At 47.6% G+C, this 14,414-nt stretch overlaps 1 protein-coding gene across 4 annotated transcripts in view; it reads right to left on the minus strand.

Moving 5' to 3' along the window:
- MTUS2 (microtubule associated scaffold protein 2) overlaps positions 1 to 14,414 on the minus strand; it is a 530,400-nt gene that overhangs the window by 17,727 nt on the left and 498,259 nt on the right. For all 4 annotated transcript variants that reach the window (XM_074330069.2, XM_074330067.2, XM_074330068.2 and 1 more), the window contains one exon: positions 4,059 to 4,273. In XM_074330069.2, the coding sequence (XP_074186170.2) occupies positions 4,059 to 4,273 (215 nt within the window). The remainder of the gene's footprint in view (positions 1 to 4,058; positions 4,274 to 14,414) is intronic.

Below are 14,414 nucleotides of genomic sequence, written 5' to 3' on the forward strand. Positions count from 1 at the left end.
TCATCCTATTCCAGGGTGTGCCTTCTGTCCCCTTTGGCCCACCATGGGGACAGGTGTTCACAGTGCCCCCCCTCCCCCCCCTCCACACACACACACCACCTCCTCCCAGCATACGGAGGCTCTGGGCTGTGCTGGGTGGGGGCTCTGATGCTGGAAGACTGAGGGGCCCCGGGCCCTCTCTCATCATTCCATTTGATGAGAGAGACTGTGGATTTTGCTAGTAGCAGCTGTGTGCTTCTGGAAGGAAGACGAAAGAGATGTGAAGCAAGATGATGGGCAAAATGGCCTCTGTACGTTATGATGAAGCATGGGGACGCCCAGCCTCCTGGTTAGTCTGAAAGGGTGATTTCCTTTGGAAAGGGCAGAAAGGATGGCCCGGGTATGAGACAAAGCAAACACAAATGCCCAATGAGAAGAAGGGGATGGTACCTCTGCTCCAACTTTATTGAGCAGAACCCATAATGCACCCAAGGACCAGTGGTCCCCGAAGCAAGTGACTTCAGGGCAGGTCAGGGAGGAAGACAATCTACCAAGGGGTCTTGGAGGAATGGGGTCAAAGTCACAAGTCATATCCCTGGATGCAAAGGCAGACCGGAAAGGGGGAACTGTGTTTGGGGCACAAAGGGAATCGCCTGTGCGTTGACAGTGAAACTCCCTTCTGTGTGCTTTGAGATGAGGCATCTGCAGCAATTTGGCTTTTACTATGTTAACGTGTAGCCAGCTAAGGCACCAGCACTGGTTTTCATTAAAGACTTTTCAGTCATACTTTTGAACTAGAAGCCAGACCCTATCTTTAAAGGCACCAAGGGAGCCACGAGGCCAGGCCACACCCCCGCAGGCCCCCCCAGAGCCCCAGGCCTGAAGGGCAGGGCCCTGTGTCTGGTGACCCTGCAGTTCTGGGCTCTGGGGAGTGTGGACAAATGACCCAATGTCTGGTCCCATCAGAGATTCTGATTCAATGAGTGTGGGGTGAGGATAAGCAGGGGTGTTTTTGCACAAGTGTCCCAAGTGATGCCCCTGTGTGGGCAGAGAGACACAGCCTTTGCCCCCCCAGATGCGCGATGGCTGGGTTTGCCATGAGGGGGATCCTGCAGCAAAGTCCGAGGGCAGCATGTGAGTTCCCAGTTTGAGTGAAGCCACAGAAAACCCTGCGTGTCAGAACTGAAGCAGCCCCCTTGCTGTGGCGTGGGGCCTGGCAACGAGGTCAGGTTGGTTACCTTGATTTTAAGGTGCAGGAGGACAGACATCACTAGCCATGCAGTCAGCATTGCCAAGTGTCATTGTGCCTGATAAGGAAAGCCGAGTGTGGAGTCAGGCCTGGAAAGCTGACACCACAGACCATGCAACTACCACCGCACTGCAGCCATGCACTGAGTCTCCTCCTGCACTAAACAAAGGAGCATTTATTCTCCTGGAAAGTAGAACACAGGGCTGCCGTGTCCTGCCTCTTTTCCCTCACTGCTGATAGTGGGGCAACAGCCAACTTTCAGCAGCAGGGGCAGAACCAGGGGCCTGAGTAATTCCTAGATTTAAGTCATCCACCCCCAAACCAAAGTGTTTCTACAGGCAAGGTTCACTCACAGGTACCCACCATAAAGTGTTACTTTCTCCTGGCAGCTGAAAGCAAACTGTCAGTTTCTAAACACAGCATCTGTGCTTCTCACCCAGGATTACAGTTTCTTGGGCACTTCCTCAGAACGTCCCCTGGTTATCACCTGAGACCACAGGGCAAGCAAGCCCAGGTTTTATGAATCTCGGTATCTCCGGCAGTACGCTGACATGATGCCATGTGTGCAGTGGGCATTCTCTAAATATTCTTGGCATGGATGAATGAATAAATAAATGCATCATGTTAGCTGCCATAAAGGATCAAGGAGAGCAGAACTGAGAGGCCTCATAAGTCACAGCCCTTTTTAAATATGTGTGGGTAACTTAGGTAACTCATTCTCAACCTCAGGCCGTGCTTTCCTCCCAGTCCGCCTAGCATGAAATCCTTGAAAGGCCGGGTGGGAGCTCTCCTCCCAGCACCCATGAACCTGAAGGGGGCGTTCTGCCCTGGAGCATGCCCCACCTGTGGGTGGGCTCCACCCCGCGGGGGCCTCAGCTCCATGGTTTCCAACCCAGCACCCCATGTGGGCCTTTGCTCAGATGGCTGGTCCTGCTGCCTGGCCCCACCTGCTGCCCTCCCTCTCCACCTCTTGGCACCTTCTCAACCAACCCAGAACTTCCGACCAGAAGTCTTTTAGTGACTATGGGTATAAACATGTTCTCTGTGTAAAACTGGGAATGAATGACCCAGGGAGACAGAGGCACAGAACGGGTTGATATCTGCACCAGGTTTGAGACATATCAAGGGGCCACCAGGTAGGTAGGTAAGACTGTAGACCGCAGCAAGTGCAAACCTCTACTTACAGGAGTTAGGCTCCGCCGGCTTAGGAGGCAAGACGCTTGAGGTTCAGTTTCTAATATAAGCACCGCAGGTAACTTCAGCTGTAACCTATTCTGTTTCCTGGTCTCAAAGTCTAAACCACCTACAGCAGGCAGGTATATCTGGTTTCTACTGGCCTCTAGAAAAGGAGAATGACTAACCCAAGATGCTGAATAGAATGAAGTGGAATGAATAGGTGATTTTTTTTTTCTTTGAAACTTTCATTTATTTAAGTGTGTTTTTCCAGGACCCATCAGCTCCAAGTCAAGTAGTTGTTTCAATCTACTTATGGAGGGCGCAGCTCACAGCGGCCCACGTGGGAATCGAACCGGCAACCTTGTTGTTAAGAGCACTGCGCTCTAACCAACTGAGCTAACCGGCCTCCCCCTCAAATAGGTGATTTTGAACTACAGCAACAGTACTTACTGTTACTCTGCAGCTTCTCTTGTGCCCATGAGTCGCAAGCCTCTGGTGACTGTCCCTGTCCTGGGTATGTACTTGGAAGTGGTCCGAGGAAGCGGCCCAAACGTTCGTGATAGTGAAGGGCCACCAGCTCTAGCCTGACAGTTAATGCTCTTTGCAAATGCCAGTTTGCCTTAGGAATGCCATAAGCACGCCACAAGACTCAACACACCAACAGCAGGGGGCAGTAAGGCATCAGGCCCTCGGGCACTTGGGAAGAAGAGAAAAGAAAGGAGCAGAACTAGTTCTCGTGGAGGCAGAGCTGGCTCACTGTCTCCTGTCAGCGTCCACGCTAGTGATGGACAAGGCAGCCTGGGCTCCTGCCTGCTGTCACCCTGACAGGCTCCTGGGAACTACTGTCTAGTTATTCCAGATGCATTGTCCTCCCTGGGAGGACCCCTGGGCTGGGGTTAACGAGTGGCATTCACATTTTCATTCCACAAATACCGAGGGCCTACATGCAGGCACGTTTTGGCAGACAATTCTAACTTTGTGCTTGAAAGCATGGCGTCGGCAGCCAGACTGCATTGAACCCTGGCTTTTCTGTGACCAGCTCTGTGAATTCTGGCAAGTTATTTTATGTCTGGGTCTCAGTTGTGTCACCTGTAAAATGGGGACGATAATGATACCTACCCTGTAGGGTTAGCGTGAGGATTAAATGAGTCAGTATGTGTAAAGGGGCAAGTGTTAGATACGTTTGCTTCTTATCATCGCTCCCCTCACGGAATACACAGATGGTAAACAGGCTACCAAAGTTAAATGTGTAATATATTAGACAGTGGTTAAGTGCTAAGCAGAAACTAAAGCGAAGCGGGGAGGGGGACAGGAAGAGTGTGCATGTGGTGAGGGGTGGACTGTAATTGGAGCTAAGGAAAGGTCTGGCTGAGAATGGGACTTCTGAGAAAAGTCTGGAAGGGCGGGGGAGAGGGAGGCATGGAGAGTCTAGAGGGACAGCATTCCAGGCAAGAAGTGGGGGTGTGCCGGGGAGGTCAAGGGAGGGAGGTGGAGGAAGGGAGGCGGCAGAAAGAAGAAATGAGGTCGGAGAGTGAACTTCTCAAGAAGCGCGCCTAAGGAGCAGGGCTTCCGGCTAACGCAGCACAGGCTCCCCGCCCCTTCCTTCCACGCGCATCGCCCAAGAGCAGACACCGAGCCCAGCGCGTTGACCGACCTGCTCCTGGTGCTGATGGCGGACGCGCAGCAGCTGGGCGCCGTGCTCTTCCTGCAGCCGCGTCACCTCCGCCTGGAACTGCAGCTGCAGCCGCTCCTGCAGGTCCTGCAGCTCCGCCTGCTGCTGCCAGCCCAGCTTCCTCACCTCGTCCTCAAAGCGCCTCTCCAGCTCCTCTTTCTCCTTCTGTAGTTTCTCACACCTTGCTGTGTTAAAGGCTGGTGGCGAGAACAGCATCTCTGTAAAAACTGGTGGGGAAGCACTGAGAGGACTCAACCTGTGTCATGAACACCCACGCACAGAGCGTCAAGGTTAACGTCACAACCGGGGCTTTGCCTTCCACCGCACTGGACCCTCACAACAGCCCCTGGATGTCAATGGGAAGCCCAAGGTCACCAGGTGCGCAGGCAAATTTGGGCTTTCTGACCGCCAGTCCCAGGGTGCTGCCTCTAGAGCCGGGGTCCTGAGGGCCCAGGGGCCACAGGCATCAAAAACAGTGGGCGTTTGTTCAAAAGGCGCGCTCCCAGGCACACCCTGGTGGCTCACAGCCCCCGGGCAGCAGCCCAGGACACAAACGCTTCACAAGGTCCACCCTGACCTCTCCGCCCATGAAGGCCTGAGTCGCGCGCTTCTGGGACCTGAGACAACACAGGGCAGGCGCCTGACTGAAGGCTGAAAGGCGGGTGGGGACACACTCCGGGCTGCACGACAACCACGCAGTGCGCGTGCGCGGAGGCATGCCACCCTTTCCCAGTCCTGGTTTGCTTCCCAGGCCACCAGCCGGGGATGAACCCATGACAACACCACCTGCTGTTCCACCCCCGTGTTCGTGTCTCTCCGGGGCTGCGGACAAGAATGGACTGCTTTCCATTGAAAGGTCTCTTTCTCAACTGCAAACTGCGCCCAGGGAGGAGGAAAGCATTTTGACAACCTACTATGTTTATGTCAAACGGCTGATTAGACACACGCACACGGCATAGGCGTCCAGGTGCAGACACATCATTTACCTTCCACAAGGACGGGTGCTGCCACGCTCCCTGCTCGGTGACCACGCTGGGAACGCGTCATGTCCTTCAAAATTGAGCGAGCAGGTATATGGGCTGCTTCGCGATAACCTACACCCTAGGGGTGCTTGATGATACTCAGAAATATATCCAAGGTGGGGAGGTAGAAAAGGGTGATGGGGGTCAAATATTTGTGGACAGAACTGACTCTGGGTGGTGAACATCCAATGCAATATACAGTCGATGTATTATAGATGATTGTACACTTGAAACCTATATAATTTTATTAACCAATGTCATCCCAATAAATTTAATGAAAAACAATAAAAATACTGAAAAACCCTATACCAAAATTTAAAAAAACATATACATCCAAGGTGGTTACACAGCATTTGAAACGCCCTAATCTGAAGTCTCGCCCTAAAGAGGCAGCTAATTCAAGGGCTTCTCGGCTCTAAAAGGGTTTGTTAATTAGCATGATGGACATTTCAAAGCATTTTTTTCCCTGGTGAAATGAGTGGTGGGTTGGCTGGGTATTGTACAGGTGCACCTCATTCTGTGTGAGCAGCGCAGAAAGATCTGGCCAGCCGAGCAGCCGGTTACTGTTCCCAAAAGCCTTCTTGGTCTAGGGCTTCAATTGTCCCAGTGTCCCATGTCCCACCCTTTCACAGGGGACTCTGACGCACAGTCTGCCAAAGTCGTAGCACGATCTGCCAATGTAATCGGGGCGCCGAGGGTGGCGTGGTGGGCGCTGTGCCCCAGGGGTAGGCAATAGGGATGCTGCCTGCAGAGACTTGCAAAGCCATCACCAAGCCGACTCCGAGAGCCCTCTGCTTTTTACTGCCACCTTGTGCCAGCAAGTCAAGAATGTCTCAGTCTTTAGTTGGTCTAAGTTCTAAACAATTGTTACAGTTACTGTGGAGTTTTTGAAAACAATTTTTGCATTAAAAAAATCACCAACCAGGAAAGTTGGAAGTACAGTACAAAGCCATTGTTGTACAAATGACTGTTTCCTCCTCGAGCAATTGCAGAATGAGATGCTGACCTGCTCTCCTATCAACCCCAAGTTTCTTAGTATACGAGGTCTGACAATTAAGTTCACGAAATCATCCTAGAAAAAGTGCCACATTCTTCATTGCTGAATATCACTACAGTCACCTTAGAAGTACTCCCCTTGGGAAGCTATGCACTGATGCCAGTGCCTAGTGCACCCTTCAAAGCAATTTTGGAACTCTCCATCAGAGCTGTCATCGTATTACCTTGATGTCCTGAATGTCATCAAAATGTCGTCCTTTCAATATTTCCTTTCTCTTCAGATAAAGAAAGAAGTTGTTGGGTTCCAGATCAGGTAAGGAGAGTGTTCCAATACAGTTATTTGTTTACTGGCTAAAAACTCCCTCACAGACAGTGCCGTGTGAGCTGGTGCATGGTCGTGATGCAAGAGCCATGAATTATTGGAGAAAAGTTCAGGGCGTCTAACTTTTTCATGCAGCCTTTTCAGCACTTCCCAATAGTAAACTTGGTTAACTGTTTGTCCAGTTGTTATAAATTCATAATGAATAATCCCTCTGATATCAAAAAAGGTTAGTGACATCGTTGCAACCAGTCAGCGAACTTAACTGTCAGACCTCATATATTGCCTACCCACAAGGTCCCTCTCCTGCACTACCCAGTATAACCCAGTCATCAAAGCCAGGGAGCCAGCATCAACCCAATAGTGCCCTCCAGTGCTCAGACCCTTTTAAGTCCCACTGGTGGTCCCAAAGTGTCCTTTCGAGAAAAAGGACCCAGTTCTGAATCACAAGCAGTATTTAGCTGTCCTGTCTCTTCACTCTCCTTTTGTCAAGGACATTTCCTCAGCCTTTCCTTGACCTTCGGCTCTTAGACACTTTGAAAGCTGACAGGCCACTTATGTTATAGAACGTCTCTCACTTCAGTGTGTCTGATGTTTCCTCATTATTAGATTCAGGTCGTGCATGTTTGGCAGAAAGATCACAGAAGCAATGCTGTCTTCTTCTCACTAGAGTATTCATAAACTTGAATCATCTTTAACATGGAGTTTTTTTTCTTTTTAACTGTTTATGTAGTGAGTCAAGAAAGTCAGGATTATTACTGATTATTGCAAGATTATGCTGAAAATCATTTTGCAGTAAAGAGGAGGGAATGTTACAAATAGTCCAGCTTGGGTGTCAACTGTGTTAGGTATGCCCATGAATGTAGGTATTATTGTCACACCTGCTGCAAGCAAACCTTTTAGGCGAGGTACACCTAAGGGGCAGATTACTGGGCCTGCACTGGGCTTCCCACGACAGGGAGCAGGACAGCATTTTACTGGCCTCCTAGTAAATACGAGTGGGCTAGCAGATGCGGTCTGAGGCTTTCTGACACCTGATCGTGAGGTCGTGGGGGATGAGGTAGAGTCTCCTCTCCTACCTCTGGTCACTGGCACTACAATCCCTGCGAAACAGTAACTAATGGCCAAAGTGGCTCAGGCCTGGTGGCAGTGGTGTGGGATACCTGTTCCCAGGAGTTCTGACCCACGGGCTTTAACAAGCTCCAGCTTTTCCCAAAGACCCTCCACCTAGGGAAAGTCACTAAAGATTTCACCAGGGATGTTAGTGAAAAAGGCTGCCAGGATCCACCGACTAGGGAAGAGGTGTTTGTGTGAAGACAGGTCCTGGGACAACTGGATTTTATAGGATAGAACAAGGACCATGGAATGTCCTTTAAAAACTAGTGGTTGATGGACTGAGACAAAGTCAAACTAAGGCAAATAGACGAGCAGTAATTTCACATAAGTGGGGAAAGGCAGAGGGTTGCTCTCCAGACGAGAACAGAGCATGGGGGCCACGAAGTAATGACTGGGGAACCCCAGGTAATGCAACCCAGGGCAGGTTTCTGGGCAAAGGGCCTCTTGGGAGGGTGCTCTTGTTTCCATAATTTGGGAGAACTAATTTCATAGTGCCCTTCATGCACGCATGGCTGGGATCAAAATAAAGCAATGACAACAATATGTCTGCTTACATTTAAAACAGGTCCACAAAGCAGTGCCCAGAGAGGAGACACAAATGGCCAAGAAACAGAAGAACAGATGGTCAGTGCCATTCATGATAAAATACACGCAAACTGAAGAAAGTCATAATGTTTCATCTATAAGACTGATAAGAATGAAATATTCTGATAATACAGGAAGGGCAGGAGGAGCTGGCACTCAGTGGGCCATTGGTGGGAGCAAACTGCTACGCTGCTTTGGCGGGCACAAATGTCTTTCAAAATGACAGGGATGGTAGGTTTAGGGGGTGACAGCTAAAGAGTTTGGGGTTCTTTTTGGGGGTGATGAAAATGTTCTAAAATAGTTTGTACTGACATTGCACAACTTTGTGAACACACTAAGTCCACTGAATTGTGCCCTTTAAATGGGTGAATTGTTCAGCATGTGAATAATGTCTCACAGTTTTTACAAAAAAAAAAAAAAAAAAAAAAGGAAATAAAACAAAAAAATGTCCTGAGAGGAAAAATGTCTCGGAGGGTAAATGTAGACATTTTTATAGAAGGAAAGCTCATATTATGATTTTAAAACCCTGTATGACAATCGCAACGATATATGGAGGCGAAATGAAACATAAAAAGCCCCACACACACACACACACACACACACACACAGAACCTAATGGAACTTAAGAACTATTCTTCCTGTTTCTTAATTAGAGATCTATTGAGCACATAAAACTCAGATGAAAATAATTTTAAAAAACGCTAATCATTTATTTTGTCTCTGAAAAGTACTATTTTGTATGGGGAAGATGTTAATTTATCATATGCTCTTATTAGTATCTGTAACTCCAGAAAATCAAGGCACTAAGTTGACTATACAGATTATATCGATGGAATAAAACAGATGAAAAGGTAAGGAGATGAATAAAAACAAATCACTTACATTGAAGACAAAATTTAAACAACACATAGCTTTTAACCCAACAATTTCACAAGTGCACAAAAAACTGTGGTCAAAGATGATTACTCCAGTGTGATTTGCCCCAGGGAAATATTGGGGGGCTAGTTAAATAAGTGATAATCCAATACACATATAGGACAAATGTTAAATACAATGGGATATAGGCAACCAGTAAAAAAAAAAAATAAATAAGGTAAATCTTTCTGTGCTATCATGGAATGATATCTGTAATACATTTTTGAAGAAAAAAGGCAAGATGCAGAAATAGTACACTCGCATAATTCTCTTTGTAATGGAAATGTATCCATATTTCTGTCTCTCTTCTCTCAGGAGCTTGTGTGCTGAAGTTACAGGACTCACTGCCCAACTAACACCGGCAACCATATGCATTTAATAAAATCCTATTGTTTGCATGCTTTATGAGTAAAAACATTTTTTAAATTACTACTATGATTAAGGAGAAAACTGGGTTTGAAACGGTTATGGTAGCCGGTGCTCAGAAGGCTACAACTCTTCTATTTTACTTTTGGCTTTATTTATGCTTGTGCAGGATAATTCATGGGCCTGGCACTCGACCTGTGGGCTCAGAGACGGTTGGTTTTTATCCTCAAGCTGTCCCTTGAATGCACTGTTGCCTTAAATAAATCAGGAGTTGTGTAGGCCTCAGTTTTGCTGCCTACAAAGTGGCAAAGTACTCTCTTTTTTCACACACAGCTCCAATCCCCAAATTCCCAATTGCCATTATGTACGAGAGCGTGATGCTTTTATATTCGTCCAGTGACCCTGTGTTGTAAGCCTCAGGCCTGCAGAAGATACTGGATAAGAAGAGCAGCTGGAACGCCAAGGGAAAGAGCTCCAGTAACAGAGTCCCTAAGGAAATAAATATCCTCTTGCCTCTGGTAAGTCTTCAAAAATGTGTCTATTCAGGCATTTTGCAGACACAGATTAATGGAGGCTGATTTAATAACATTAGACAACATCGGGAGTCTTACTTTCATCATTTCTTTATTTTTGTTCATGTGAAAACACTTGGGACTTTAGTGAGAGGTCAACACCACAATAATAAATCCCTAGAACCTAAGATGCTAAGAAGGGAATTTCTAAAGTGACAGGATTGCAATAGGCTCCGAGTATAACACTTTTAATGTATGAATGTGAGTTTGGAAAGCAAAAGCAAGGTTAGAATCTGCTGTACAGTTTAAATAATTGAGCATCTATATGTAAGTGTATATGACTATAGTGTGTGCGCATGATTTCAAAATACCTAAGATACTATTACAGCTGCACTTAGGACATCCTCAGGCATATATAATACAGAGGTACCAATCTACCAACCTGTGAGTGGAAAACACGAGAATGCAGTGTGAACCTTGGGACAACGGTGGAGGAAAATCACTGTGGAGCTGTTTGTAAAACAAGCTTAATTTCAACCACGGTTCATGAATCAAGAGAGAGGGAAAAAAACCTCAGTAAGTAAGATCAATTTTCTTTAAATAGTTGCCCCAAATGTCTTGTAAATAATTATAACTTTTTATTGGCTTACCAGTGAGGTAGCAAAGATTGGTGGTTTAGCACTAGACTTAAACTGGAGAGAAGGATCTGGCCCTATAGCTCATGAGAAAAGCATAAGGGATGATACTGTGTTGTCTTTTATGTCCTGGAGTGTGCTTCAGATAGATATAACAATTATAAAATAAGTCATCTAAAAGTGATGGAATTGTGCTGTGTGTCACCCAGTGGTACTATTATAATATTCACTGTTATGAGCTAAATGGTGTCCCCCGCCCCCCGCCTGGAATTCCGAGCTTGAACCCCCAGGACCTCAGAACGTGACAGCTTTTGGAGACTGGATTTTTACAGAGCTAATTAAGTTAAAATGAGGTCACTAGGGTAGATCCTAATCCAATATAAGCAGCGTACTAATAAGAAGAGATTCGGGCACAGACAGCTAGAGGGGGAAGACCATGCGAGGACACAGGGAGAAGGTGGCCATCTATCAGCCAAGCAGGGAGGCCTCAGAAGAACCCAACACTGCCGACACCTTGATATCAGACTTCTGGCCTCGAGGATTGTGAGAAAATATGTTTCTGTTGTTTAAGCCCCCCGCCTGCGGTACTTTGTTATGGCAGCTCTGGTAAACTGTCGCACATATTGGTGGCAGGAGATGCCACAGTTAGATAAAAGATTAAGTTGTTTCTTTGGGAGATGAGAATAAATGAAAGGACAAAGTAACTTTCAAGGAAAAAGTATACTTAAAAATTACCCATAATCTTGCTGAACAAAGAAAATGAGGTTTTCAATTGTATAATAATCCCTTCATAGCTGTTGTGCTGGTGTGAATTCTTAATACTCTGCTAGGAACTTCTCATGTCTTCCTACCTAACATTTTGGTGACTGCCTTGTACTCTGTATAATTTAAAGGTTCTTACTGTTGGACATTTAGATTATGAGCATTTTATGCTATGAAGTGTTTTTTTTTTTTGATGGCCGATTCTATAACAAATGAGTGCCCACCAGGGGGAGCTATAACGCCTGGAAAACGCCCTCTGGTGGCAAATGCCTTTGTCCAAACTTGTCAGATCACAGTGACACGCAGGAGGAGAGCAATATGTCTCAGGAAACAGGTCACCTGGGATCCTGACCACACTGCCCTCTACAGCCTACTGTCTCTCTCTCTTTAAGACCTTCTTTTGGATGAAAATGTCAAGAAGGAGAGGCTGAAAATGGAGTATGAAAGGATCATAGACATGAGAGTGACAGAGCTAGCGAGAGAGTCCTGGGTCGCCTGTCATCCTTGCAGGTCCATGCAGCACCTGCAGGGCCCGGTGACTAAATGGGAGCTCGCACCATATAAACGACAGCATTTATAGTGCTTCCTGGGTGCCAAGTACCTGGCACACCTTGCCCCACCTGGACAGGTACTGTTACTCACTGTCGCCCTACTAGGTATCCAGTGGGTAGCCTGATCTTCATTGGCAAAGAGCAGGCAGGGGCTGAGAAAGGGTAACGAACTGATCCAAGGCCACCGAGGAGTGTGCCAGGCCCTACTGAGAACCTCTTCCCGGTCCTCCACCTCTGAAGTGAGACCCATCACAATGCACCAGGTTTACCTATCTCAGAGGCAAGCTGTTGGCGCATTCTCCTCCAGGCACTCACTGTTTCGAATTGCATCTCTTTACCTCTTTTTTTCCCTTACCAGTGGGCAGGGACAGCGTCATACTCATGTTTGTACTTGTGGTCAGACAGGCAGGCTGACAGTCAATAGACAGCAACGGAACATATTATTGAGCACCTGCTATATGCCACTCCCGGGCCTGAGCACAGTGGTGAACAGGCCACACTGTCATGCAGGGCAAACAGAAGCACAAGCTTTTTAAATAGCAAAATTGTAGCTAGCAACGTCTTGAGTTAACTGCAGTGAAGAAAGTCACATAAGGGCAAAGCTGGGGAAGGCCCGGGCAAAGGGCCGATTACTTTAGCTGGGACGACGAGGAAGGCAGCTCTGAGACCACCCATTCGCATAGACCTGAATGACAGAAAGTGGCGTGTGTGAAGATGAGGGCGGGACTTCCGGGTGGAAGGCACCCCCAGCGCAAAGCCCTGAGAGAGCAACAATTTGGGCGTACGAAGGAACAGGAAGACAAGCACCGGAGTGTCCATGACGGAGAGAGTGGAGGGAGGTGAAGTTCAAGGGACAGGCAGGGTCAGATGACATAGGGCCTGTGGTCCCTGGAAAGGAGTTAGGGTTATACTCTGGTGGCCGTGGGAAGCCCCTGGGCAGTTTTCAACGGGCTAACAAGAGCTAACTGGGCTTTCGCAGGATCCCTCTGTGGGCTGCATGGGAGGTAAGGAAGGAGGCAAGGCGAGCAGCGCTCAGGGTGTTTCTGGAATCCAGGCAGGTGTAATGGTGGCTGGGACTACTGCTGCAGCCTGGGGAGGGGCGATTGACGTGTGATGTATCTGAGAGGCAAAGCCACCTTGACTCACTCCTGGATTGGATGAGGGAGGTGAGGGAAAAACAGGACTCAAGGATGACTCAGGTTACTGGTCTGAGCAACTGGGGACAGTGATGCCATCTCAGGAGGTGAAACATTGACAAAAGTCCAGCTAGGGAGAAATCCACACATTAGGCAGCAATGAATCTCTACTGAATTAATAGAGGAATTCATGTACATCTAAGGGTCCATAATTCACAAATATGATGGTGGAATTCTCCCCTGGTGTATGGTACCCAGGGAAGGCTTTTCTGGACATTGTCAATTAGTATGAAAAATGGGAAATTCAGGACTGCTGGATTTTGACAAGCCGTGTGACACTTTAATGATGAATGACAATATCCCATTTCCCCTGGTTCATATGCTGTGGTCTATTTAATAAAAGCGTGGAAGTCTTAAAAGCATGAGACCTCAGGACAGACTCTAGTTATTAAATCTCCCTGGTGAAGCAGGGGAAGATTGACAGATGTGTTTTTCTCCCTGCCAGTGTAGAAACTGTTTGTGGAGATTGCATGAGATTTGGCTGCAGTAAGATACACAGCTTTTTCTAGCTGCTAGGAATTTCAAATGCTATGTAACGAAACAGAAAGTTTTCTTACCACGGTAATGTTTAAAAGGCACTAACATTAACTTATCTGTAACATTAACTAACATAACTTATCTATTGCGCAAACTTTGGGAACAAAGCCCCTGAACTGGATGACTATATATAAGAGGTCACGAGGTCCCCCAACTACATGTCGTATGTGGCACTGAAGGCCCAAGCCCTGACACTGAACCTTTCTCATAAGGGTGATATGAAATAACTTTCTGTACCCTGAATCCTGGATATCAGAGTTTCTGGGTAACAGAGATTAGAAGGGGTGAAGGGGGAGGAGGAGTGAAAGCCCAGGAAAGGATGTGGCCAGGTGACAGACACCTGGAAAAGAGGGGAGACAAAGCAGAAGCAGTAAGAAGGAGGCAGGAGGAGCAGGGGTCTGCAGGCCCCACCTCTGTTCCAGGCTCATTCACAAGCTGTGGGCGTTTTCTCACCTATGAGAGGAAAGGTTGGGCAGTGCTGTGGGCTGAAATGTGTTCCCTCTAAGCTCATATGTTCTATGCCTAACCCCCAGCACCTCAGAATGTAAATGGGGTCTTTGAAGAAGTGATTAAGTTAAAATGAGGCCATTAGGGTGAGGCCCTAATCCAATCTGACTGGTGTCCTTATAAGACGAAGAAGACACAAGGAACATGCATGCTCCTGAGGACGCAGGAAGAAGGTCTGGAAGCCAAGGAGGCCTCAGCAGAAAGCAGCCCGCCAGCACCCTAACCTGGACGTCTGGCCTTTGCGACTGTGAGGCAGAAGTTTCTGTTGTTTAAGCCTCCAGCCCTGGCGACCAACACAGGCACCCAGTGCGCAAGCCGC

Source organism: Rhinolophus sinicus, chromosome 16 (genome assembly GCF_057876585.1).
Source record: "Rhinolophus sinicus isolate RSI-liver-muscle chromosome 16, RSI-T2T, whole genome shotgun sequence".
NCBI lineage: Eukaryota > Metazoa > Chordata > Mammalia > Chiroptera > Rhinolophidae > Rhinolophus > Rhinolophus sinicus.